General features: G+C 41.0%; 1 protein-coding gene across 3 annotated transcripts in view; it reads left to right on the forward strand.

The window, feature by feature from the left end:
- HPSE2 (heparanase 2 (inactive)) overlaps window positions 1-27,710 on the forward strand; it is a 607,109-nt gene that overhangs the window by 448,937 nt on the left and 130,462 nt on the right. For all 3 annotated transcript variants that reach the window (XR_011421956.1, XM_023641185.2, XM_023641195.2), the window contains exons 8-9: window positions 15,688-15,794; window positions 21,249-21,363. Coding sequence is in view for 2 of the 3 variants with exons in the window: in XM_023641185.2 (XP_023496953.1) it covers window positions 15,688-15,794; window positions 21,249-21,363 (222 nt within the window). In the remaining variant the exon portion in view is untranslated. The remainder of the gene's footprint in view (window positions 1-15,687; window positions 15,795-21,248; window positions 21,364-27,710) is intronic.

Genomic DNA, 27,710 nt, shown 5'->3' on the forward strand with positions numbered 1-27,710 from the left:
TATATTAAGCAATTGCATGTAGATTCTATTAGCAAGACAGCTTTGGTGAACAGTTCTTAAATTTGAGTACAATCAAAATCACCAGAGTTTGCTTTGCTTGTAGAGTTTCCAATCTCACTCCTGATGTTTCTGATCTGAGTGGATCCCAGACATCTCTGTTTTTAATAGTCATCTGTCAAGGTGATTCTACCCAATGCAGATCACATCTTGAAATACACTGGAATCTAATTCTGAATTGTGAAGATCTTATGTCTACAATTTTCATCTACCTCTACAAAATGGTGATAACACATCTTTTCTTGCCTCGTTAGGCCCTTTTCCAGGGACTGGGGATCTTCTGAACACTCAACGATCTCTTGAGCAGATTAAAGAAGTCTTTGCAGAAAAATAGCAACAACCCCCATTAATATGGGATGAATGGGTAAATGAATGGAAGATGAATGAATGGCTCATGTATAAAATTAGCTGTGAAAGAAAATCCTATTTGGAGCAATCATAGAAAAGCCCTTTTGATTGCTCAAGGGGAAGTCTGTACACCTTTTTGTATTGCTACCTATGTAATGCTTAGATCACAGATAGCCTTTTGAATCCTCTTGTTCTCAAAGGGTTTTGGAGGCTGGGAAGCCTCAGGACTTCTGGACTCCTGCATCCCAGTCCGATCCTCTGGGGATCAAGTGCATTGGCCAGCACCCTTATTTGTCACTGTCTTCTACTAGGCCAAACCTAGGAGATCTAAATGATTTGAAATATCTCTGCTAGTCTCTGTTTTACATGTATTTAGTTTTTAATGTTTAAATATTTAATCTTTACTGAGCCCTTGGCAGGTACCAGGCAAAGTGCCAGGTGCTAGGATACAAAATGGGATAAGACATGGTCTCTGCCCTCGAGGAACTCACAGTTTTAAGGTTTAACACTTACTTTGAGCAGGTTGAAAAATGTAGTACCTAATACAGTAGAATGTGTCAACCTATTGAACACTATGGTTTTCTAATCACATTAGGCTAATCGATATTAGATATTGATCTCTAAAAAGAGGGGAGAATTTTCTTCACTCATTCATTCAAAAGATATTTTTTGAGTGCTTACTATGTTCTAGGCATTATTCTAAGTGTTTGTATTACAACAGTGTACAAGATAGACAAGTTTCTATATTTTTGGCTTTTCCAGTTTTGAGTCCAATGACCTAATCAAAGGGTTGTCATTGGAAGTAAAATGCCTAGTGCTAGCATGGCACTGAGAGTGAAGGCTCTTCCTGTGGTCATGTAATTATATAAGTAGATATAAATATATAAGAGTTCTAGGTCAGAACTGAGACAAAGGTGTTGGGAGTTAGGTTCTTCCCTTTCTCCCCACTACCTTTCACCCTCCACACTGCATACTCCTTAACCATCTCAGGATGTTCAAAGACTGAAACACGGGAGCTAAGTAAGTGATCAGTAAGCTAAGCTTACCTCCTAATTTGTCCAGGGCTCAAGAAACTTAAGGAGAAAGGTTCAAACCCTGTGTACAGTTGAGATTCAGACCTTTAAAAACATGTCTGATGGATCTGCCCAGGGAGGGCCAAGTGTGATTGCAGGGAGGAGCAGTGGAGCCTCTAAGAGAAATGACCTATATACAGAAGGCTTCTGGGAGGGGGCGTCGGGGGGGTGGTGCTAGACTTAGTAGTATGGCCTGGAGTCATCTTTTGGCTATTGCAAATAGAACATGCCCAGGGGTCCCCTAAGGGCTAGGTTCTTGTTCTGATTATATCTTACTGTGCAGCAAATTGCCCCAAAACTTACTGGCGTAAAACAACCATTCATTATGCCTGTGGAGTCTGTGGGTCAGGAATCCCTGTAGGGCACTGCGGAGATGGTTTGCCTTTGCTTCATGATGTCTGAAGTGTCAGCTAGAAAACTCCAAGGCCGGGGTGACTTAAAGGCTGGCAACTGGAATTATCAGAAGGCTTGTTCACTCACATGTCTGAAAGCTGATGGCAGCTGTCAGCTGTGGGACTGATAACTGGAATACCTACGTATGTTCTTCATATAGCCTGGGCTTCCCCCTAAGGTTCTGAAGCCAGACGCCCAAGAGAGAGGCAGGTGGAAACTGTACACCTTTTCTAACCTACCCTCAGAGGTCCCAGGGCGTCACTTCAACAATGGTCTATTCATCCAAACAGTCACCAAGACCACTGGAGATTTGAGAGGAGAGGAAATAAATTCCTCTCAATGGCGGAGTGGCAAGATTCTGGAAGAATGTATAGGACCAAAAATATCTTGGCAGTCATTTTTGGAAAATACTATCTGCCACAGTTCCATCCTCCTTGTATCATTTAGTAGCCCTTCAGTCATTTCCCTAAGTAGTTTTCTTTTTCCAACTCTCTTTTAGAAAGCTCTTGCCAGATTATTGCCTTAAGTGGATATCAGCCGGAGGTGTTGCTGGATCACAGATTCCCTGAGATTTGATTCATGAGATAGACTTTCCATTGGCTCAACAGCCTGGACTCACTTCTTAGGGGCTCCAGGATGAGAGTGTCTCACCACAGCCCAGGAGGTACTAGTTCCTGGTCTGCCCTGGGGAGATGAGGGCTGGGAAACCGGAGAAGGGTCACCATGCTTTGCCATTTGAAAAGTTGCTTTGGCTGTTTCTGAAGTCCCCTGTGGGAGGAAGAGGGGGTGTGGGGAATTAGAGTCTAAGGTACAAACTGCGGCAGAGTGACCAAACTTCTTTCCTGCAAACCCTCAAAACCAGTTTGGAGATAGGCCAATTAAGATTTTAATAAGAATATATACCTGGAATCCTCATACAAAAGCTAGAAATGGAATCTTTGTTTCTTCTTTATTATGGGATGTTCAAGGAAATCCTACTGACCCTCCTTAGGCCCACAATGAGGGGTAAAGGGCAGATTTCCTACCAAAATGGATTCATTTGGGAGTGGTTAGATAAATCAGTGGTCAGGCTATTTGAATAAGGGATAGAATACAGGATTTGAAGTCTGATGGCTTGGGTTGGAGCCCAGGCTTAGCTGTGTGACTTTGGGCCATTGACTTAATTTCTCTGATTTTGTTTCTTCATCTATAAAATGAGGATGCTAAGAATACTAGCCTCCTTCCCTCGTAGTGAGATTAGGAAGGTCATGTGAGGCCTTGTTTTATTAATTGCTATTGAATGCTAGCTTTTATTGCTACTATTACTTGTTTCAATTTATTATAGTTATTTTTAATAATAATTTATGTGACTGGAGAAGCTTCATATTACCTTTCTCCTCAAGTTGTTCTTTGCTCTTTTCCTCCTTCCTGTTTGTTTGAACCCTGGAGAATATGATAGGTGATATTTTTGGCACCTGAAAGGCAATGATTCAATTGTTCAAAACAGATGTGGTTTCCAAATTTAGAATGCCACTTATAGAAGAATTCTTGAGCAATAGGTGAATTCTAGTTATATGAAAATCTACATGATGCATTGAACGCCAAACAGACAATGTTTGGACAACCTCCTCCTTTGGATGATCCACACACTCTCTCCCTTCCATTAGAATGAGGGTAATCCTCTGTATTTTGGGGGATGAGTCAAGGGAAAGGTTGAAAGTCTACCAATGCAGGCAAGAGTAAGATGGGAAAATGATAGATGTTTAGGATACAGTACTGATGGTATAGTATGGATAGCTGGGCTCACTCCAAAACAATGACATAAAAACCAAGAAAAACCACTCTGGCTTAAGTCACTCAGACTCTATGATTTGTGTCTTCATCTCCTAGAGGAATCAGAGGAGGAAATAACTTTCTGGTATTATTTTCAGCAAATCAGTAAGTACAGGAAAGAGCTGGTGAAATCCCAGCTCCAAAAGTACTGTCCAAAAGTACTGTCGATATGATTGCAATTTGAATACTAAATAAATTGGACAATTGTCTTCCCTAATATTTGAAAAGTTTCTTCATCCCTCCGCTCCTTTTTCTTCCCTCCGTTTCTTCCCTTCAACAGTTTCTTCAACTGTTTATAACATTCTTAGTATTTTCAAGACCCCTGGTGATAAAATGGTGAGCAAGTCTGACGTGGTGGTTATCCTCATAGGCCTTATGGTCCAGTTGGAAAATAGTTAACAAAGCAAGCAATGATAATAAGATGCGATGACTCCTATAAGAGGGGACATATAGAGTGCTACGGGAGCTCATAGTGGAAAGTATCTACTTTAGTGTGTAAAGGAAGGGAAATCAGGGAAGTCTTCCCAGAGGAACTGACATTTAGGCTAACACCTAAAGGAAAGAAACCTGCTAATTTATACAGTTTTTCTTAGAGTGTGATCAGAACACTACTGGTAGTTTCGTGTGTATTGTGGAGGGAATAGATTATATGGTTCATAATATGACCATGATCATTCTTTTGTTATCATCATTGCTTATAAGTGCTAATGGTATTTAGTAAAGAGTAACTGTTCTGAGGTCAAAATAAGTGCAGTGACATTATGTAACTTCTTCCACTATATCTTAGTTGCAGGGCCATGGAAGTAGGTAAGGCAGAAGGATATTTAATCCTTTGATGTAATTAATAGATCAAACAAGAAACTTTTGTTCTCAACCAACCTTCTGATTTACCCGCTTATTTGAGTCTCTTGGAATATCAGAAGAGAAGGGGGTAAAAAAAAATAATAGTTATTCTTTCTTCTCTTTTTTGTAAGATTGACTTTTTCCTTTCACATGGTGGGTACAAAATATATCTGATGTTATGATATGAAATTGTGCCCCTATATTTTCAAGTATTATCACTTAAAATGACCACAGTGATCTGTACATCTCTCCATGGTGGCTGTTCATCCATCCCCTAGTGGTGCTAAGCCTGGGTCAGCCATTGCTGAGGTCATTAGTCAGAAACACCTGGGTGTGCATCTTAGCTCAATAACAGTTGTTCTTAAGGATCATATAATAATGAAAAGCACAACTAAAGGAACGAGGACAATGATAATGTTAACCTTCTTGAATGAAAAAACTGGAAAATGAGAACATATTACCAGGGTACGAACAATAGTTTCACCAAAAACAATAATGCCTATCACTTGGCAGTTGCTCAATAAACACCTTCCAAGTGGAAGGAGGCAGGCAGTGAGGCGAGAGTGAATGAGCAGAGTGATAGTGGAAGAAGTATGAAAGAAGTAAAGTAACGTCTTTTTTTCGTTCACATTTAGACCTGCTGGCGCTGCTGTTCATGTGCAGAAGAACCCAAACTGCTACTAACTTTGTAGCATAGTATTGAGTAGACAGAAATTGATTTAGACAGCCATAAAGGGGCTATGCTTACATGTGGGTATAGTAGGAAGAGTATCTCTGGGTATGTGTTTAGAGGTGAAAGAAAGGTCTCTTTGTGGCTCAAAATAACATTTCAGTCTGTTTGCTAATGCCAGATTTTTCATTTGACAAACATAACCTTTCATTCTACATTAGGAGGAGTATGCAAAATGTAAACAACCTGAGAAGAGGTAAACTACATTGGTTTAAATTCACACTAAGGTGTTGATATCAAATAGAAGGTCCTTTCCAAGAGCAGGTTTTGATGGAGTGGAAGAGAAACACAGGCCAAAGAAGTACTCAAGAGATGCAGAGAATCCTAAATACAAACTATGTCACACTCGTACCTTGGGTGACATCCATGAGTGATTCTGAGTTTTATGGGCCTGAAGCTTATACAATGGAGGCTCTTTAAGAAAAACAAAACAAAACAAATTTTTACATTTTAGAAATATATCTCACCTTATGAGGCCCTTCTCAGGACATTAGTAGAAGCCTGTGAAAGTGGGGAGCTAGAATTTTAAGCTTCATGTGGTTCCCAGTAAATTATCCTCTGTGACTCCACTTGGCGGTGCATCTGCAAATGAGAGATTATGACCCAAGGGAAACTTTGGCTCTTCTCCTTCCTATCCAAGACACCAATGATAAATAGGGGAATCTAACTGGAAAGGTATATTTACCACAAAAGAGCCCCAAAGTGTCAGTCATTGTCATTCCCTGAACTGTATTTCCTTGGTTCTTAAATACAAATAATTATAAAATGCACCATCAGTTTAATAACAGCTGGGAGAAGGGAGCAAACAGCTGGTAGGTTTCTTTTTATGTTGATTATGAAAAACATTCTGATTTCAAAACCATTAAAATGTGAAAAATACATCATTAACTTACAGAAATATAGTAATTGTGTTACCTTTTAGGTTACAAATACCACTTATTGAGTACATCATATATTACTAACCCATTGAAGAAACTTGTAATTTACTCAAGATCACACTTGCTAAGTAGTAAAATTAGAATTCAAACCCAGGCCCACCTAACTCCAGAGCCCACACTCTTATCCAATACACTGTTCTGCATCTCCCATACTTGTTAATCATTTATTTTATAACCCATGTAACATTTATATTCCTAACCACCCAGGATTAGGAAGGCTTAAGAATACTGAATGTCCGTGGTGAAAGAACATCAAATTGACCCCTAATCAGTTGATATGATCTAGGGTGGGTATCCTAGAAGTGCAGGTTGAATGAAAGTTGGGTACCACAATATTTGGTAATATCTAATATCATCACAATATTAGATACTGAGAGAGAACAAGGCTTTTCAGGGAGTGATTTGCATTCATTCAGTGGACTCCCTTCATATGTTTCATGTGCACAGGCTTTTGGTGAATGTATAGTGAGGCCTTCATATGCAAAGCAATGACTATGTGAAGGTATGTGCTGCTCGTGGACACTTAGAGGAATGGCCTTGGGAACAAGTTGCCATTTGGGGCAAAAACTTCTTCAGGAGGAAGAGGCAACTTGGGGTGACCTTCCAATGTTTCCACATGGAAGTGGGGGGATTATAAGGTTTGTCCTGAACAAGAGAAAATTACCTCTGAGGCTGGTGGAACCTATGACTTGTCAGTGGGTAGACCGTCGTCCAGTAAGCCTGAGGGGTTGGTTAGTCACAGAAAAGAAGTGGGGAAGAGGGGAGGAGGGATTTATGTGCAAGTAGCTGCTGTCCAATCTCTCCCTCCACCAGCATTTATCCTTGAACATAGTCATTGCTTTGGGACTCTGTGAAACTCTCTTCCTTATTTTCTTACATATGCTCATAATTTCCTTGCCTCCCCAATGACTTTATCTTTTTTGTGTATGTCCTTATTTTAATTTTATGTTTTATTGCAATTACATTCAATTGCTTTTCTGTGGTTTGAGATAACAAGAGCAGAGAATGCAGTTTTAAATCCTAAAAATGACACAGAAACAAAAGCCACAAATTAAAAATTGATCTGATACCAAAAGAAAATGGGCAAATATGGCACTCTGGAACAGGGAGATGATAAAAAGAAATTATACAGAAAAAAAAAATTAATGAAACTGACAGGAAGTACATTAGACAGAAGAAATAAATCAGGAAGAACATGACGAGATATTGGAATGGCTGAGCTCAGAATAGCCTGGCTTGTCTAACCAAGAAGGATATATTGAATATGGAGGCAGTTTAGTCAACCAGAAGCTTCTAGGTCTCCTCAAATAGGAAAATTCAGTTAGAAAGTGGGGAAGCCCTGAACTGGAACTGTGAGAATTTGGTGTTTGCACTTGTGGCTCTGAGGTTATTAGTTACCGTCTCTGAAACTTGGCCTTTTCATCAGTAAGATATTCTCTCTCTCATTTATTAACAAGGAAACTATTTCATTATCTCGTTATTTAACAGATATTTAATAAGCAAAGTAACTTTCAAGCATTCTATAGGGCATGCAAAAAGGAAAGAAAAATGTGGCTTTCTCAAGCTACCTATAGTATAGGAGGGAAAACAGATAGGCAAACAGAAAATTACAACTCATGGGGTCGGCCTGGTGGCTCAGCAGTTAAGTGTGCGTGTTCAACTTCAGCAGCCCGGGGTTCACCAGTTCAGATCCTGGGTGTGGACATGACACCACTTGGCAAGCCATGCTGTGATAGGTGTCCCACATATAAAGTAGAGGAAGATGGGCATGGATGTTAACTCAGGGCCAGTCTTCCTCAGCAAAAAGAGGAGGAGTGGCAGTAGATGTTAGCTCAGGGCTAATCTTCTTCAAAAAGAAAAGAAAAGAAAAGAAAATTACAACTCAGTATAATAGGATCAAGGTCACAGATGGGGTCAAAGAACTTTGGGGCCCAGCGGAGAGAAGAATTAATTTTCTGGAAGTGTGAGGAAAGTTTCACAGAAGTGACATTTGAAATAAGCCCCGGAAAAAAAGTCAGACAATGCGGGTGAGGAGTGAGTAGGGGAGAAGGGTTTGGTAAAAACCTAAAAGAAGATCACGTAGTTGAAAAATGGTGAGTCCATTCTGTGTGGTGAACCATAGGTCTTGTGGGGAACGAGGGGAGAAGAGATAGCTAAGGGGTGGTTATGAAGGGTCTTAGATCCCAAGTTCCATAAAGCAACTGGCATCATATCCTATGGGTCAGTGGGTCTTACCACCATTCCACCATGTCTAACATACGCCTATAGACAAATAGGTAAACTAGACAAAGGGTTGTGTGTAGTTTACTGGCTCCTTAGCTTTTTTTTTCCAGGTTAAGGAAACAGTTCATTATTCTAGTGAATGAAAAGAAAATTATTGTGATAACTTTGAATCCACTCTTTCTATTTTTAAGTAAATTATTCCCTAGATCACTGCTTTCAGTATTATCAGAAACAAGTTGCTTGTAGCACATCTGCCAGCTAATCACACAGACCTCTGTGAGCACACCATTGAGTCCTGCTGCTGGTAATGGGGAACCATCGAAGGTTCTGAAGCTGGGGAGGGACTTGTCAAGTTAACAGATGGCAGCAGTGTGGAGGATGGCCTAGAGGAGGATGCCCTTGGCAGGAAGAACAAGGGAAAAATAAGACCCAGAACTCAGGAAGGGGCAGTGAGAAAGAAGAGAGCAGAATGGAATGATCCCCTCTTCTAACACAGTAAGTAGCTTAGAGTCAAAAACACACAAGAAGGATTAAAGAAAAATCGGAACATTACTGAACTGTGATCAAGACCTCTTGTAAATATGATAGGGAACAAAGAGGTAGGGGCATCCCCAGGAAGAGCTCTGTGCATAGGTAGGTTAAAGAGGCTTGCTAAAGCTGTTCAGCTCCTTCTAACCAACGATACAGGGGACCAGTTCTTATTACTTGAAGAGCTACTGCTCTTCCTGAGGTCCTGGGGAAGGTTGATTTCCAAGTAGATGAGATGCTGGAATTAATGGACTCCAGCTTCTTTTGGAGGGTGGGCCTCCTGCCAGGACTGATTAGCCCAGCTGGCCTGTCCGCTATTCCTGTTTTATTGCTTCCTTTCTCATTAAGGAAGGTGTTGGGTTTGGATAACCATAAACAACATGTCTGCTGCTACAAGGCTACCCTCTCTTACACAGCCAGTGGCTGAAACCAGGCTCTCAAGAGTCTTTTTTAAAGACTTAGATCACAGTTTTGGAGAAACAGGAAAAAAAAAGCCCAGGTTTGAAAATGTGCCACATGAAATGCTTATTTTACTATTTTTCCTTTTTTAAAAAAATTTAAAGTGGTAAGGAAACTAAAACTAAAAAAAAAAAATCAGTGCAGTTTTTCTTAAACTTTCTCGTCTTTCACCCCTTCTCTCTCAACGAAGCCACATGTAACAGTCCTGATCCTCAACCCCCAAAATGTGAAGGAAAGGAGCTGAAGGGTTTCCCTTTACACCACCCTGCCCCCACTAGGCCCAAGGATTCTGAGCAGCCACTGGCCACTTGCTGAGCTGTTCAGTGGGTACCTCAAAGCTCCCTTATCCACATGGGCCCAAGGGCTAAAGTCTATGTGGGACAAAAGAACTGCTGAAAGGGAGCCAACCGCTCAGCTGCCTGTGCCGTCACTTCAGTAATCTCAGCATTTGTACTTCTCCCTCCCCAGACAATGTGTTCCTTAAAATAACCTTCACTGGCACGTCATTCCTCACCAGGAACTGTACCCGTGTTCTTTCCAGTCCTCCAGTTTTCTCTCTTCCAGCACAGGGAGAATCATATTTACTCAGAAAACCACAGTGTTGAACTACAGCCCTCAGTTGCTTAGAGTTTCACTTTCTAAGGAAATTTTGCAGCTGGTTCCATCTGCTTTTCCTGATTTTTTTCTCTCTTCTGCTCATACTGATTTCCTCCCCAGTCCCAACCAGCACCCAGCCTTAGTACCTTTGCCACACATCACCATGATGGTCTTCTCTGCTCGTGGTAGACACACAATTCATCAAGCCTCTCACCATGTACCTAACAGCAAATGCTCAGAAAATTGTTGTTGATTTGTACAAACTACTCCCAGAACCTTTACCATTAATACTTTCTGGGAATCTCTCTCCCACAGAACATTTCATATAACTGGTTTAGGTTTTGTATCAGAATTCTATCTCACTGTGTGTGTTGTTCACGTGGCTTCTTTAGAAAAAGACAAGAATTGTTCCTGTGCTGAGAGTGGATAAATGAACTACTCTAAATGCTAATTATGTTAATATGAATTATCCACATGCATTTTGAATCCTAAATGTGCCTTTCTCTGCTACTTAGCATACATCTGGGCTCTTACCTGCCACCACAAGGGTTGTGTCCAAATGAAAAGCAGCCAACTCTAACGTTAGATTGATACAAACACAATTTCATGTGCTTTGGACAAGGAGAGTGGTCTAAGTAACATTTTGGTTTACACTTTAAGAGATTACCACACACCAGAAACTTTTCCAAGAGCTTTACAAATATTAGGAATGTAAGTATCACTAAATGCTCTGAGATAGATATTATTATAATTTTAGAGCCGAGAAAATTAAGGCTCAGAGAGGTCACACAGTGAGTAAAGGATAGAATCAGGATTCAAACACAGCCAATGTGTGTGCAGAGTCCATGCCCCTAACCACTACTGAATACTACCTCACCAATAATACAATTTTTAGATTGTTTTCTTCCACATCTCTCTGCAAGTCAGAAAAGAATTCAGATGAACTTTTATTTACACAGTGTCTATGTCTTTGCAGAGTCCTGCGTACACAGTATTTTATAAACCCAACCATTTCTGGAATCAAGTCTTCACTTAAAGGATCTAGACTTTGAATTCCTTCTGAAATATAACCATCTCATACAAATTGCCACTCCAGTCTGGGCATGCCACCTTCCAACTAAGTATTTATGACCAATGTCCTTATAGGATAAGTGGTAGAAACACATGATTGTCTTCTTATCTTCAATATCAAGAACATTATAGGGCCGGCCCCGTGGCCAAGTGGTTAAGTTCAAGTGCTCCGCTTCAGCGGCCCAGGGTTTTGCTGGTTCAGATGCTGGGCGCAGACATGGCATGGCTCATCAAGCCATGCTGTGGCAGAGTCCCACATCCCACAACTAGAAGGATCCACGACTAGAATATGCAACTACATACTGGGGGGATTTGGGGAGAAAAAGCAGAGAAAAAAAAAAGAAGATTGGCAACAGTTGTTAGCTCAGGTGCCAATCTTCAAGGAAAAAAAAAAGAACACTATAATGATCTCCATGCTTCATAAAATCCTTCTGGTATGCAGATCACATTGGATGGTGATTTCCCTTTACTGCTTTTGGCGTTACTGGATTTCATATATAAATTACCTGGCGAACAAAGCAGTAGTTCCCTTTCCTTCTCTGAAATTTCTGACTTTCAGAATTTCTGAGGCAGACCCCAGGCCTGATATCCTGAGCTTTAGCAAATGTGTGTTGCTCTTATCTAGATCTTTCACACGATTGTAGGTTTTCGTGCTATGCTTTTATTTTTCTCTAAGGTTGTTTTTGCAATCAAGGTATTGCTTCCAATTCTTTGACCAGTTTAGTTGCCCTTTCTTAGGTCATATAACTTCTTTAAAGAGTGGCAGTTTCTGTGGGCTTGTGCATCGGCAGGTTTGGAATCATGTTGACTTCTTTGTGTGACTAGAGCACCAAATTCCGAGTAAGCACTTACCCTGTTCCAGGCTCTCTGCTAGGAAGTAAACACAAAAGTAAATAATACAAGATCCCTATCCTTAAATAGGGTTTCTAGGAATTAGTCCATAGACTCCTGGACTTCTTTGCTGGATCATAAATGATAGTTCAGAATCCCACCAACAACTTGTAAGTGTATTTGGCATTAGTTGCTCTGAATTCATGCATCACCTTAGAGGGACCCGCATGAACCTTCATCTGCTGCATCTATGCCACTTCCCACTGGCTCTCAGGATCTTCCTGTGATTGGCCTAATGTTATTTATTCTTTGTCTAGTAGTCAGGATCCTTAGCACAACCCTGTCACATAATATTCCATCTCATTGATGAAGAAATTGAAGCTCAGAGAGGTCATAGAAATAACAGAACTTTAATGCGTCCATCCACTTTACAGTTTTCATTATATATATATGTATGTATACACACACACATATATATATATATATAATGTATATAAAGTATATATATACTTACTCACTGCACTCCAGATGATCTTCTCTTGGTTCTACAAACAATAGTCTTGTTTCCATCTCAGCTCCTTTTTCTGTGCTGATCCTGCAAATCCATTAAGGGGTTGGTTCCCTCTTCACTCAGGTCTCAGCTCAGATACCACCTTTTGGAGGGGTGACCTGACCACTATCTAAAGTATCCACCCTCCCCTCCTGCCAAGTCATTTTCTCTCAGATTACTCTGTTTCATTTTCTTCCTATCTCTTATTATTTCTAAATTTCTTTTATTTGTTTACTTCTTTCTTGTTAATCTCCTCTCCTTGACTAAAATGTAAGCCAATGAGACCAGAGCCTTGTTCTGTTTCATTCACTGCTATATTCCTGGCCCTAGAATCTGCTTGGCGTGTAGCAGGTTCTCAATAAATATTTGTTGAGTGAATGAATAAATGCATTTGACAATGCCTTAATGTTTGGGGATGGAACCCGTAGCCCTTTTCTAGTCTCATTTTTATATAGTCTTCTTAAGTAACTTCATTCACTTCTGTGGCTTTTTCTACCACTCTCACTGTTTTCCTCCAGATTGTTGTTGTTTCTGAGATGACCAGTGCTAAGCTGTATTTGACTTTTTTTTCTGTCTCCCAGATTTCTTGTTTATGTAATTTTAACTTACATAATAGGAGATGGTCTTGACCTTTGAGTGATAGGGGCCAAAGGGACCTGCATTAGTATTACAAAATATTAATCCATTTTGTATTTCAAAGGGATGGATTTTATCTATTCCACATTCATGGCTTTACATGTGGATGCAGAAATTGAAGTCCAAGATAATAATGAGCCACAAGTCTCCCAACTAGTGCATGGTAGAACCCAAAATTTCCAGGGCACATTCCTCTTTCCACATTAGTTATCTGCCTGTTAGACTCTACCTCTTCTTTTGCTCATGATACACACACACACACACACACACACACACACACACAGAGCTTTATTGAGATAAAATTCACATACCATTAAATTCACCCTTTAAAAGTGTGCAATTCAATAGTTTGTAGGATATTCACAGAATTGTGAAACCATCACCACTATCTGATTTTAGAACATGTTCATCACCACCCAAAGAAACTCCATACCTATTTGTAATCACTCCCATCCTCCACCTTCCCTGTTTCCCTGCCCTTCTCCAACCTGAGGAAACCACTATCTACTTTCTATCTCTATGGACTTGCCTATTCTGGGCATTTCATATAAATGGATCTTACAATATGTGGCCTTTTATGTCTGGCTTCTTTCACTTAGCTTAATGATTTCAAGGTTCATCACATTGTGATATTTACCTTTATGTTCTGTTTTGTTTTAACTAAACCCCCTTTCTCTAACTGCCTCATTTCAATATCTGTCTTTGAGCAAAAATTAAACTCTGAATAACCTGAAAGCAAAAGGCAAAAGAGAGAAACACAAATATCTTACTCAGCTCTAGTTAGTCATAAAGGAAGCACAAAGTTTATCAAGAGCACAGATGTTTTTCTAGCCCTGAGTTTTAAGGGGAATTATCAATCTAGTTCTTTAATTGCACCGTATGGCTCTATCTTGTGATCATTTAAGGCATTTTTCTTGCTTTCTTATTTTTACTATTTCCAGCTTCCCTTGGGTTGGGCACTCTGAGCAGTGTCTAGAAGCAGGAGAGGACTATCTGGTAGTGCCCCCAATTGACTCTTCTCTTTCCGGGTACGGGGGGAATTCTTATTTAATCTTTAACAACATTCCAATTTGACCTCCACTATTAATTCTCAGGGTCTTTCTTCCATTCTTGATCACAATCCTTACTTCCATCTCAAATTTGTGAAATAATTTTACAACTTTATTCCTGAAAGGATCAAGCACTTTGACAACTCTGATTTTAAAATAGGTCTCAAATAATACAAATTCTGTAGTAGATGAGGAGAGAGGGCAGGGAGACATACCTAGGGAGAGATGAAAAGAGGAATATGATTATTTGCTGATGTCTGCCTATGGGCTTGTGAAAAGGAGAGTTTTGGCATTTATGCTGCATCTACATATACTTTTTTTTCTTTTTTTGGACCTGAGGTGCAGAGAATTAAATTAAAATCATACTCTTCAACTACAGCAAACTGTTATCATCAGTTCATGCAAAGCCCTGCTTTTGTTTAAATTTTCATCTTGATCTCTAAACCCCACTCACGTTCACCTCCCTCTTATACATGCATTCCTTATGTATTGAATATGTGTCCTTAAGAGTATGTATGTCTATGTACTATTTAGTGTGATTGGGTGTGAATGAGTAATTACATACATAATATAGTGACAGAAATCTCATTCTGTTGCTATTTTTTCTTAAACTCACCACTAAATCTTTAAAGCCCATTCATGTTGCCGGATTTACGTTGAATCTATTGCTCTAACTACTGCATAAGTTTTTATGATATGTGTCCACCACATTTTACTTTTCCAATCCTCTAGCAATGGAAACCTGTCTCAAACAGTGACCTAGTGACATCCTCATTCTCGTCTCCTTAGAGGCCTGAGGAAGAATTCCTTTGGTCTGTATGTCTAGGAGAGGAATTGGTGGGCTATAGGACCTAAATACATTATTGTCTTTATCCAACCCCTTTTATGCATAGCCAGCATCCTCTCAGTCCTACCTCCTATACTTTCCATCTCTACAGACACCAGAGCTAGGTAGGTACACTGGCTGCAACCAGCTTGGTGTTAGAGTTATGCAGTGGGAGCTTGCCTCTCATTTCCTGCTCTGGGACTTCTCTAAGGCAGAGGTGTGGAGCTCAGGAAACCTGCTCAACACTCATGCCTGCACATTGAAATGGTGTACTGGGTTGGGGGAGGTTAGCAGTCACAATGCTACTCTTTACCTTTGGAGGATAGGAGCCAAGAGATAAATGCTTCCCCTTGTATCCCCTGGGGGACATTTCTGAGATGCAGTTCATAAGGCTCTTGCCCTGTGGGATTGAGTACAAGTTGTTGGCAGTGGTTGTCAACTTGAAAATACATCCTTGTACTGGTTTTCCCTTATTCCCTAATTGGGTCTCCCAATTCCTCATTCCTACTCCTTGTTATTACTTCCCAAATGGACTACATCAATGTTAATGCTTTTGTGTGTGTACCAGCTCACTATACTGGGTGAATCATCATGGAAAAAGCACAGATCATGACCATCTGTGAGCAGAAGATTGGGAACTTCCTTAAGGGAATGTGTGTCTTTCTCATTTGGGAACAGCTTTTAAAAATCTCATTATCCCCTTCTGCTTTTATTTTGTGACAGGTGGTTAATACATACACCCCAGGAAAGAAGATTTGGCTTGAAGGCGTGGTGACCACCTCAGCTGGAGGCACGAACAATCTATCAGATTCCTATGCTGCAGGATTCCTGTGAGTAAGACTTGTAGTTTCACTCCCGGGGATTTGAGGGAAGAAGGACAGCGAACTGTGGCACTGCTCCTTATTCTGCTTGCTGGAGGGGGCACAACTCATTTCCCGTTGAAAGTTCTTCATCCATTCTCTGTGAATGTGTTTAACCATTCCACAGACAGTGATTAGTGACTACTCTAGATACTATGATGTCCGGCACAGGCATCAGAGCAAATAGTAGTAACAGCAGCAGCAGCAGCAGCAGCAGCAGCAGTAGCGGTAGTAGTAGTAGTAGCGGTAGTAATCATGATAGTGGTAAGACTTTTATTTAATGTCTACAGTGCAAAGCATAGTGCAGAAAACATGCATTTTTCTCATCTAATTTTCACCAGAGTCCTGGGAGATAGATAAGAGGAAGACAAGGTTTTAGCCCCCCGAGACTTGTGATTGGAGGAATGGAGATAGGAGATAAGTCAAGCTGTAGGAGATAAGTGCTTTAATAATAATAATTTTAACTATATGGTGCTTACCATGTGCCAAGTACTTTCTGAAGTGTTCTATATATGTTTAATAATTTAACAACCAGTGGGGTAGATACTATTATTTTATAACAACCCAGTGAGGAGATGTGAGAGCTTGGACTCAAGCCCAGGTAATCTGCTCCAGAGTCCAGCCTCTTTGCCACTACATTAGACCATCTCTCTTTCTGCTTCACATGGTCTGTCCACAAAAGGGAAGTGGTAGATATGCAAAGGAATCAAGGGTTTCTCTGACTGGGAGACTCAGGAAGGGCTTCATGGAGGAAGCAGTATTTGAGTGGGACATAGAAAGATTACTCTAATTTCTATAGTGGTGATGGTAGAGGGGAGCATTCTGGTCTGGAGGAACATCATGGGCAAAGGCACAGGGTGGGAGAAACGATTGGTATGACAAGAGCCTTGGCATCTGCATGGATGTGGTAAGAGCTGAAACTAGGGAGGGGGTTTATCACCAAATAATGGAAGGCCTGAAAAACGAGCCAGAGGAAATGAGGCCTTGTTCTAGCCTCAGTGGCAAGCCATTGATGATTTTGGAGAGGGAGAGAGACACCATCTGACCTGTCTTTTAAAATGTTGGCTTTTAGGGGCCAGCCTGGTGGTGTAGTGGTTAAGTTCGCGCCCTCTGCTTTGGTGGCCCAGAGCTGGCGGGGTCGGATCCCGGGCATGGACCTAACACCGCTCATCAAGCCACTCTGTGGCAGGCGTCCCACATATAAAATAGAGGAAGATGGTCATGGATGTTAGCTCAGGGCCAATCTTCCTCAGCAAAAAGAGGATTGGCAGCGGATGTTAGCTCAAGGCTAACCTTCCTCCAGGAAAAAAAAAAAAAACATGTTGGCTTTGGGAATGGTATGCACAAGAGTTTGGAGAGGCAAGAGATGGGAAAACGGATTGAGGCTACTGCAGTCTTCTGGAGAGTGACTTAAGCCAGAAGCATAAGGGCCTGTAACTGGCCTGCCAGTGGCAGGTGACAGGGACAAACCTCTCAGGACCATGGACTAACCAAGTTACCTGTTCCTGGTCCAGTCTAGTCCTGTGGCCCTGGCTTTTTGGCTGAGTAAGGTCCTCCTAGGTACTGCGGCTCTGCCCTCTGCTATGTGTCTCACTTGTAACAGCTGTTCCTAATTATACAGATGTAGTTCCCCTACCTAAGGCTGCCTCTTCAATATATTTGTGAAGAACAAATCAAGCCAGGCAAGTAGATTGTCTTTACAGATGGAATCCTGGCAAATGCAGATGAAGATAATGAGTCAATGTAATATATGACAATACCTTGGGTCTTCCCTCCCTGTGTCCTCAGCACCTAACAAGGAGTGGCACAGAGCAGTTGCTCAATGAGCATGGGCCAAATGGGTGAAATGAAGTGAATCAGCATTTGATACAGTGTTGCTGAGAGTCCTCTTTCAAAAACACACTCCTTACTGTGAGCTCTGGGGCAAAGGTGAGAAGCCAGTGGCAGTCAGTACTGCCAGGGGCCCCTTGGAATCAGCAGAGGAATGGCTTTTGCTCAGCCATCACACAAGGACTCTGCTGCAGGGCCCAGCAAGCAGCTCAGTTGTACTGAGTGTTTTCATGAGCATTCTTCCCTTTGGGGAATGAAGTGAAATGAAATGAAAAATACCACAGACCTTCACAGAGGGAGCTAGAGAGAGACCTGCCTTTTCATGAGCATCAGGCAAATATCCATAGGTCTCTGGAGTCACTGTGGGAACACAAATTAACATAGTTGTTTAGATTTTGGTTGTAGTTCAGATATCCAATGCTTGGTTGACACAGATCAAATGAAAACTAACTCATTCTGCTTCTGGTCTTCTGTCTTACCTCTTTATCACCCATTTGCTCTCAACTTCACTGGCAGCACCCAGTAATGTGCCCTTTGAGTCCAGTTTTCCAAGGGGCATAAATTGCTTCCTGGAAAAAAAAAAAGTAAAGCATCCTAAGAAGCTCCAGAAGCCTAGAAAGGAATTAGAAAGAAGGCATTTTTCAGCTTTTTGTTCCAACATATGGCATAACTATGAGCTTACGACACATACACAGACAAATCAGAATTCTTTGCTGCCAAGTATTCAAGGGTATTTTTCCTAATTAGGGCTTTGAGATTCTTTAATGCACTGCAGATCCACCCTTGGCATACCACTGTGTCTCCAGCACCTACCAGTGCTGCCACATAGTAGGTATTCAATAAATTTTTGTGGAATGGAAAATTATGGCTGCAGTAACATCCTTGGTGGGATATTCCAGTCATCTTGCCACTTTTCTCTACTTGAGCATAAAGGGAGACTTGGAACACCGTTTATTTCCCCCTCTCAGAGGACTTACTATTATTGTTAGAAGATGAAGATAATTTCAGTACTAACCATTCCCCTCTGAAAAGCCCTAGGGAAGCAGAGGTTCTGGCCATAGTCAGTTTTGAATGCTCCAGACCCTGATTGCTCATCTAGGATGTCAGTTTGGAGAGGAGGATGCATAGTCTTTCCTCTCACCTTAGAATTCCTTCAAAAACCTCCCTATATACTAGCAAAAAAACCCCAGATTTACTAATTAACATTTATTTGTTGAGTATATATTCTTTGGGGTTCACTGTGTTAGGCTCTGTAGAGGTCAAAAGTAGGAATTTGATACCATTTGTATAAATGTGTATAAACAGGTATTTACATACCCACTGTTTTACAAGTGACTTACCTGGTCTCACAAGCATTTTTGTATCTATCCTCGATGCTGAGAACAAGGCCTGGCATTTACAGTTGATTAATTAATGTTGTTGAATGAATAATGAATGAATGAACAAATGGGAGCTTTTCACATATAAAAATACCAAAATATGGTCTTGTGTTGATATCCAGATACTGCTAGGTGTAGGGACTCACATTTATGTGATTATGTATTTACTCATCATTTTGTTTCTTCGTTGATTCAACAAGCCTAGGAATAGAAGAGTCAATAAGACATACTTGTTTTTGTAGATAAATACTTGTTAGATATAGACCTTGTTGTATTTGTTCTATTTCAGTGGGAAGAGCACTGGTTTAGGAGGCATCAGCCCAGAATTCATGTTGTAGTTCTTCTCCAGGACATTTAATCTTGTGTCTCAATGGCTAAAGGAAAAGCTAACTGTTATCCTGATTTCACAGGTTGCTAAATTAACGCAAATGATAAAAACAAGCAGCTTAGCCAGGTGATATTCCAAAAGTAATTTCAAATTCCCTGGGTCGCACTGTCCCAATCTGAACAACAACAACAAACAAGGTTCTATTATATTATTGTCAGATTTTCTTTTTGATTTAAAACTTTCATTTTTGTGTTTTGCTTTGGTTTGTTTTGTTTTTGTAACTCTATTAGTTTTTATGAGAATAAAATATAATTGTGAATATGAGAAAGATTTGAAAATATTAATAATATTCATTCATAATATAAAAATTAACAATGCTCTTTATCCTGGTAAGAAAAAACTTAATTCTACAAGTCACTGGCTTGGAGCTCCATATGGTTTCAGATTTGGCAAATCACAACTGTGCGTAATTTATCCCTAGCAAGCTGAATGGTGATTCTCAAAGTTCCTAGAATCTAATTTTATCCAGATCAGTTTCAGTCTAACAAACAGTTTTGAGCCCCTATCGTGAGCTAGGAACTATGATGGGTGTTTTGGGTACAAAGCTAAAATATTGTGTCGTTCTCGATGAGCTCATAACCAACTCAGGGAACATTGGAGAAATAAGTAATTCTCATTTAGTGGGCTGGCAGAGGGTGTGAACAAGAGTTCTGGGGAAGTACAGAGGAGAAAGTTACCTCTGTTGGCAGCAGAGTTTAGAAGGAGATGATACTTGACTTGGAGATTAACAGATGGGAAGAAATTTGCCAAATGATGTCGGTTAGAAAAAGAGAGGAAGGGAATTCTAAGCAGGAGTTAAAACACGTGTGAAGATTCAGGTAGGTATGTGAAAACACGGTGTATTCGTGCAGCCCAAAGTAGCTTTATGTGGCTTAGAGGCTGAGGGTTGGAATTTTGGGTGAGAGAAGAGGTGACAGATAAAGCCAGACATATGCTTAGGAAAGACTGTGAAATGCCTTATCTTTTATACTCAGAAGACAGAAGCTCTCAGTCACATTTCTTACATATATATTATTACAATTAGAAGTTTCCCTAAATTTCAGAAGTAGGAATAAAAAGAGAGAAAAGTAAATGAATTCATGCATGCGTGAATGAATGAATGAATGAATTGAAAGTGTAAATAATGAAGGCAGAGTTAGCAGTGGATGTTGGAAGAACTAAGAGGGCAGTAATTTTTGAGGGATAGCATGCCCTGGAAAGTGGATGTTTGGCCTAGTGGGGTATGCAATAAGTGTGTGAGCAATGCAGGTCCTCCATTGTGATGTGTGTGATGGTAGCATACTTGAATCCTGATATAGTCAGTTATAATGTCAAGGAAAATTATTATTGTATCAACTGCTGACAGTAATATAGGAGGGATGCAAATGACTGACCACTCTTGCTTAGGGTATAGGAGTATGTGAGTTAGAGTCACGTGGAAGGTACACGTACAGTGATAGGTGCAAGCAGGGGAGTTTGAATGATGGAAAGTACAGTGTATGTGCTCCTGTGATTGCGTGTCCTGTGGCCAGAGGGGGTGATAATTAGGCTTACATGTGGCTAGAGTGTTCATTTTAAGAGATAAGTCATTAGCAACAAGCTATTTTATGACCACGGGCAACTCATTTTACTCCCCTAGACCTCTGCTTCTTTTCCTATAAAATGAAGAGGTTGGATTTGATCATCTCTAAAATCTCTTCCAGCTGTGTATTCAAAGCTTAAAATAATCTCCTTTAAAGTAGGGATGAGGGGGTTGGTGTGTATGTGTGTACCTTAGCCGATCTCTGTAGAGCTTGTTCTATGCCATTTAAAAAATGTATTGATGTAGCTTTTCCCCCTGCTTTTTAGATGGTTGAACACTCTAGGAATGCTGGCCAATCAGGGCATTGATGTCGTGATACGGCACTCATTTTTTGACCATGGATACAATCACCTTGTGGACCAGAATTTCAACCCATTACCAGTAAGTGTGAAATAAGATTCCCAACTCCTTTTGCATGTCAGTCAGTTCTTTTGATCATGCCTTGTTCCACACTGGGAGAATTTTTATCCTTCTTCTGTTATCAGTTAATTTGATAAATTGGACAGAAGCTTTCTTTTCTTTGTTTTCTTGACCCACTTCACAGATTTTTGGTTTCACTACACATACACACACACACACACACGCACACACCCCTACATATGCACATATACATGTATGCGTATACATATATATACATTTATATATTTATTTATTACTACTATTTTAACAAACCTTCTGCAATTGAGATTCCACATCTATTTGTGGCCTGTTTGAACTCTGCTTGAGAGTGAATTTTTCCAGATTGTTTTCTTTTAATGCCAGTAGGAGAGGTTAGTTAACGTCAGATGCAACATGTTGAAAGCAGATGGGAGACTGTTGGCCAAGATCAGATATAGTAGGAACCCATCTCTTGGGGAGTGGCTAAAGTGCACTTACAGTTAGATGTTGATCCCTGTCTGACAAGGGGATTTGCCCAGAGCACCAACTTTTCTCAGCAAGCAAAGGAAGGCAAAGGCTAAAGAAGAATGGCAAATTCTCAGGACTCAGTGGTTCCATCTGGGTTTGTCCAGTGACTTTATTGACCCATCAAAGTAATCCCACTTAGTCCAGAAAAGTTGCGCTTATCAGAAATATTACGTGAGTTATCCTTTTCATAGACTTTTTAAGATAAAAGGGTCAGACTCCTCTCATTAACTCCTAGAATGTCAGAGCTGGGATTCCCCTTCAAGATGGTCAGTTCCACCTCATGTAACAGAGGGACTGATAGCGTGGGGTGGGGGAAAGTGGGTACATAGGGCAGCCCTCAGACCTGTCCCAGTGCCCTGATCCAGTGCTCTTCCTACAGAATTACTGCTGCCCTGGGGTCCATAGTAAACAAACCCAGATGGAACCACTGAGTCCTGCCTCTGCCTATTTCCTCCCCCATCCTCTCACCCCCACCCCCAGCCCTGAGCCAGGAGGCCTCCAAGCTCAGGACAGAGAACAGCTTGGCACTCAACGGCACCATTTCTATGTCTCAAAAGAATCCCTCCAGGTTAGAGTACTGAGTTATTGTTGCCATCACTGATTACGTGTACATAAGTCCAATTAAGTCACAAATTTAAAACTGGCCCAGTTGCTTTTATTCACAGGGCCAGAAGACCTCTCTCAAAGTGTGTGTGGAGCTGGTGTACAGTGAAGAGGGAGTTTTCAGTTTGGAACCACAGGGATTTTTATTTGGTTGTTTGTTTTGAGCTTATAAACTTGTGGAGATAAAACAAAATTATAATTAGAAAAGTATCTATGAAATGTAAGCCTTAAATATAATGTCACACAAAAGTACTCATTAACCATCAGGCAGTGGGGAAGAGACTAGTACTAGATAAACGAATAAATAAATAATAGAGTGCTGTAACGGAGTCAGTGAGGGCTCCTTTAGAGTGTGCATAGAAGGAAGGCTTCTGAGAAGGTGACATTTAGGTCAAGAGCGCGATGACAAGAAGGAGCCAGCTGTGGGGATTTTGCAGAAGAGCTTTCATGCAGGGGAAGGGGCTAGCACAAAGACTCCAAAGCAGGAATAGACTTGGCACGTTGGAGGAAACACTAGAACACTGGAGTGATGGGGACCTGGCCAGGAAAGGGGAGTCTGGCTGGACACGAGGCCGTCAGGGGTCAGATCATGTAGCGCTTTGTAAGCTAAAAGGAGTTTGACTTTTATTGTATGTGGGATGAGAAACCAATGAAGGGTTTTATGCAGGCAAGTGACATGATCTAACTTACATTTTTAAAAGGTCACCCCGCTATAATTAATGCATCAGATAGTTATAACTGTTGCAATGACGTGGATAACGCTTAATAAGTTACAGACCACTTTCATACACAGTACCTCAATAGTACTTCAAACATTTTGTGCTCCCTTCCCTCTGTCCTCCCTTCCTTCCTTTTTTCCTTCTTTCCTTAATTCCTTCCCTCACTCCTTCCAATCCCATTCACCCCTCTTGATCATGTGCTATGTGCTGATCACTATCCCTGGCAATGGGCCCCTGTGAGGACCCAAAAAGACAGGGTCCCTGAGTTCTTGGAGCCTATAATCTAATGACGCACCCTGAGAAATGGAAAATAAACATATAAACCAGATAATTGTGCTTTGTCATAATTGCTCTAAAGGGAGTCTGGTGAGATAAGTAGGACTATTTATACTTATTTTGCTGAAGAAAAACTAGGGTTGTATGAAGTTATTAAGTGACTTATCCAAGGTCATTCAAGCAGTGACAGCTGGAACTCTCAGAGTTTTTCAGTTCTAATCCTATTTTCTCTTTGCTGTGCCACACTATTTCATGCAGTATTCTCTTTGATGACTGTCCTGTGGTCTGAGACCAGTATTTGCCTCAGACTAAGGTCTGGAGATGGAAACGGGCACCTTAAGGAACTGGAGAGAAGAAAACCTCAGCTAGGAAAAGGTGGTCTTTGGGTGACTAGACAGGCTTGATTTCCAGAGTTGGACAAACCTGTATTCCACATCAACTCTCTGTGTACCTTTGCTGGCCATATGTAGGTTAAAGACACAGGTCCTTATGGCTTTGTTCTCCCCAAATGAGAGTTGCTGTGGGTGACTTCTTTTGAAAGCATGGCACAAGAGACCTCGGTTGATACGTGGTGGCAGCAGAGCTCACAGAAGTTCATAGGAAGCTAAAATAAGTCCCATTGATTTAGCACAAAGGCTCAGATGAGCTGGGCAGCTGTATTTCTGGAAACACCAAACTCTAATAAAGAAACTGTACGTAAAAGCACTTAAAAAGGTAGCAGGCTTTCTTTTTATCTTTCTTTGCACTAATAAATTCTGCACCTTATAAGCAGAGAATTTGGCAGCTGGAAGAGTGTGCCCTAAGTCTCCCCTGGAAAGAATTTACTAGGCTGGACCAGGGCACCAACCTGACAGCCCTTGCCAGCAGGCCTCTGGAATGTGTAATGGAGACAGACCTGGGAATTGTATTGGTTGCCACTTCAGAGAGCTGTGCAGTTGATAACCGTACACTGCCAATAAAAACTTGTGGATTTTACATTATGATTAAATCTTCAAGAGAGTTTGTTAAGAGCTTAGGGGATTAGTGAGTTGTGTTTTGGTTGCCTCCCAGAAAAATCAGTATTTTCTATTCCAATTCCTTCAAACCCAGCTCATTACATTTCAGGAAAGGTTCTTATTAGCAAATACTGTTTGTTTTTGTTATTGCTCTAGGATAAATTCAGAAAAAGTGAGGCTCTTGGCCTAATGGCTCCTCAACTGTATCTCATATTACCTCACCACCCATCCAGTCAACTTTGATCCCAGTTTGTAGGATTCCAACCCAGCTCTGACAAGCCCATTCCAATAGTATCATTCCAATCGAAGGTAAGAGAGAATATGAGAGTGGCCCTTTAAAAAACAAACTTGTCTTCAGAAAGATCATTTTCAACTATATCCCATGTGCTTTATTGTTGTTCCTCTAGAAAAGTGCCAACAGTCCTCCTGCTGTGATATTTTCCTTCTCCTGGGAAGAGGAGAACATTTAGTTCAGCAGTGCTTCATCACTCGACTCCCACCCCTTTCCTCTGACCCCCCTGCCATTGGGAAAGATGGAACGTGTGAGGCTCCATAGTCAGTCAGCCAGTCATGGGCTCCCCTGGGAGTAAGCAATGTTTGTGCAGAAGAGACCTGCACATTCAGTGGACATAGTCCAGACCCCACCAGCCATGGGCATTTCTCCTAAGAGATGGTTTTGGAATTTAGCTTGCTTCTTTTTTTAAGAGCTTGATTTACAGAGCTTTCAGGGAAAGGAATGGTGAATTACTAGTCAACATCTTCTTGACTCCCACGCCAGCCTAGCAAATATAATTCAATTCAAAAAACACTGACACTTCAAATGTGTCTCTCTCTGTGCTAGGTATTCTGGGGACATGCAGCTAAATAAGATATGGTTTCCTTATCTAAACAGCTAACAATCTGTGTGTGTTTGCATTTGGGGATTACAATTTAGTCCTCTATTTAGAATAAAATAGAAAACTAGTGCACATTCAATTATTCTTTCTATACTTGGCTTAGTGGTGGGGACATTTATATTTGCTATCAGCATTCTCTTTTGCCCACTGTCTCTGGTGAATAATAGTAAACATTCAATTCAGCCCAGTGCACACTTATTGAACACCTGCTGTGTACATTGTTCTTGAATACAGTCAGTGGTCATGGACTGAAGTGCAACTCACTAATCTATGATGGGATTGAACCCATGGCTGTGGTTTCCATAGCAATGTGCTCTCAGGCAAGACACCACTGTTCAAATGTCATTTTGCTCTTGGAAAGAAACTCTGACTCTTTATGGTGCCTGCCTAGCTCCATTGGCTGGCCAATCACAGGGTTGAGATCCTAGGTGCTCCATCCTTGTTTCCCTTTGAAATGTGAGACAGTGCCCCTTATGCACTACACGGCCATGATATAGACATAGGATCAGCTTAAATCTATCTCTTTCCTGAGGAAGAATATATAATTACAAACCCATGTCCCATGTGCTGGATTGATGCAGAATTTCTTCTTGCAAGAAGACTACCACCTAATTAGGAGGCTTCATGAGAACAGCAGGAGCCTGGGACTATGTCAAAATTCATGGGTTCCAGTCCTAGTTCTGCCATTGATTAGATGTGTATCTTTGGGTTCCAGTTTTCTCATCACTTAAATTGCAGTAAAAATGTCTCCTCTATCTACCTTCAGAAGTTATCGTTATGATCCTTGAGAAAATTAGGTATGACAATAGGATTCCAATTTTGTGTACACATAGAAAATTACATACAAATGTTAAAAGTGGTTTTCTTTGAGTGGGTGCAATTACAGATAGTTTTTATTTTCTTTTTTGTGGATTTTTTATATGTAAATTTGCTATAATCAGCATTATTGCCTTTATAATCTGAAAAAAATAAAGGCTATCTCAGAAAAATAGAGTGTTTTGAAAGAAGTTCTTTAAATAGTTAAACAAATATTATCCCACCGATTCATTTATCATTCATGAGTCATTTATTCATAAATACTTATTACATTCGTGCTACTTGCTAGATACTGTGCTAGCCCTCCAGGAGCTTACAGTGTGGACGGGAGACAGATGAGTCAGCATGGACTGTGGCAGAAGTGCTTCAACAGGAGAAAAGAGGAACAGAGGCCAGCCTGGTGAGCCAAGCATGGAGCACCAAGGAAGGCTTTCTGGAGGAGACATTGCCTGAGCTGGATCTTGAAGAAGAAGGGCAAGTTAGCCATAGGAAGAAGAGTTTTGGGTCTGGGGAGAATCCTCCAAACAGAGGCAATAGCATGTGCAAAGGCATTAATTTTCCAGAGAGTCATGGTAAATGGATTATGAAAAATTACTTAGGCAAGCTTTTCCCGTTGTTGTCCAGTGGCCACACAGGGTGTGTGAAAATGAAAGAATTTCAAAGCTGCAGATCTGGAAGTGGTGGGGCAGGGAAGGTCCAAAACCTAGCCAAACCAGCTTGTGACCTGTTTCTTGGTATAGCTTCCTTTCTCTTTCTTTTCTTTCCCGTGGGAGCCATCAGGAAGATGAAAGAAGCAGAGTGTACCTGTTTAGGGGTAGCTGTGATGTGAAACTCAATCCTCTCATTAGAGGCCTTGACAAAGACTTCTCCATGTGCAGCCTTCCTTTGTGGGAACGTGCAGCTGCTGAGAGAAGGGCGTTGACTGCAGGATCAATCACCAGGACTCAGGCTGGCTCCGTGTCAGTGGCCGAAGTGCCTGGGCTGCATGCCCACTGGGTATGACTTGCTTCTTTCCCTCTCTGTGTCTCTAAACCCTGGCTTCTCAGATCAGAGTCTGCACCCACACCATCTGACTAGGCAGGCAGCTCTTTTGCTTCTTATGCTTTAAATAGAAACCCCTCTGAATTTTTACTACCAGTCTTCATTCTTTGTTTATTTATCAACCTGAGTGGTGTGTATGGGATGTCAGTGACACACTTTAGCAGTTGTAACAGCTCACCGTGATGGAAGCTGCCTCAGGAAGTAGAAAGAACTCTGCACCTGAAATCAGACGAGGCAGGCTCGAAGTGCAGCCCTGAAACATTCAGGTTGCTTGAGTCTTCATTTCCTGCTCTCTAAAATGGGGCCAACTGTGCTAGGGTTGGGAGTGGGGAGTACTTGAATGTCATGCTTAAAATTATTGGCTTTGGAATCAGACTTACCTGAGTTTCAAACCCAGCTCTACCATTTACTAGCTCTGTGTCCCTGGAGAGATTACTAAACCTCAAGAAACATCAATTTTCCTCATAAAATGGAGA

The sequence above is a fragment of the Equus caballus genome, chromosome 1, assembly GCF_041296265.1.
Source record: "Equus caballus isolate H_3958 breed thoroughbred chromosome 1, TB-T2T, whole genome shotgun sequence".
NCBI classification, from domain to species: domain Eukaryota; kingdom Metazoa; phylum Chordata; class Mammalia; order Perissodactyla; family Equidae; genus Equus; species Equus caballus.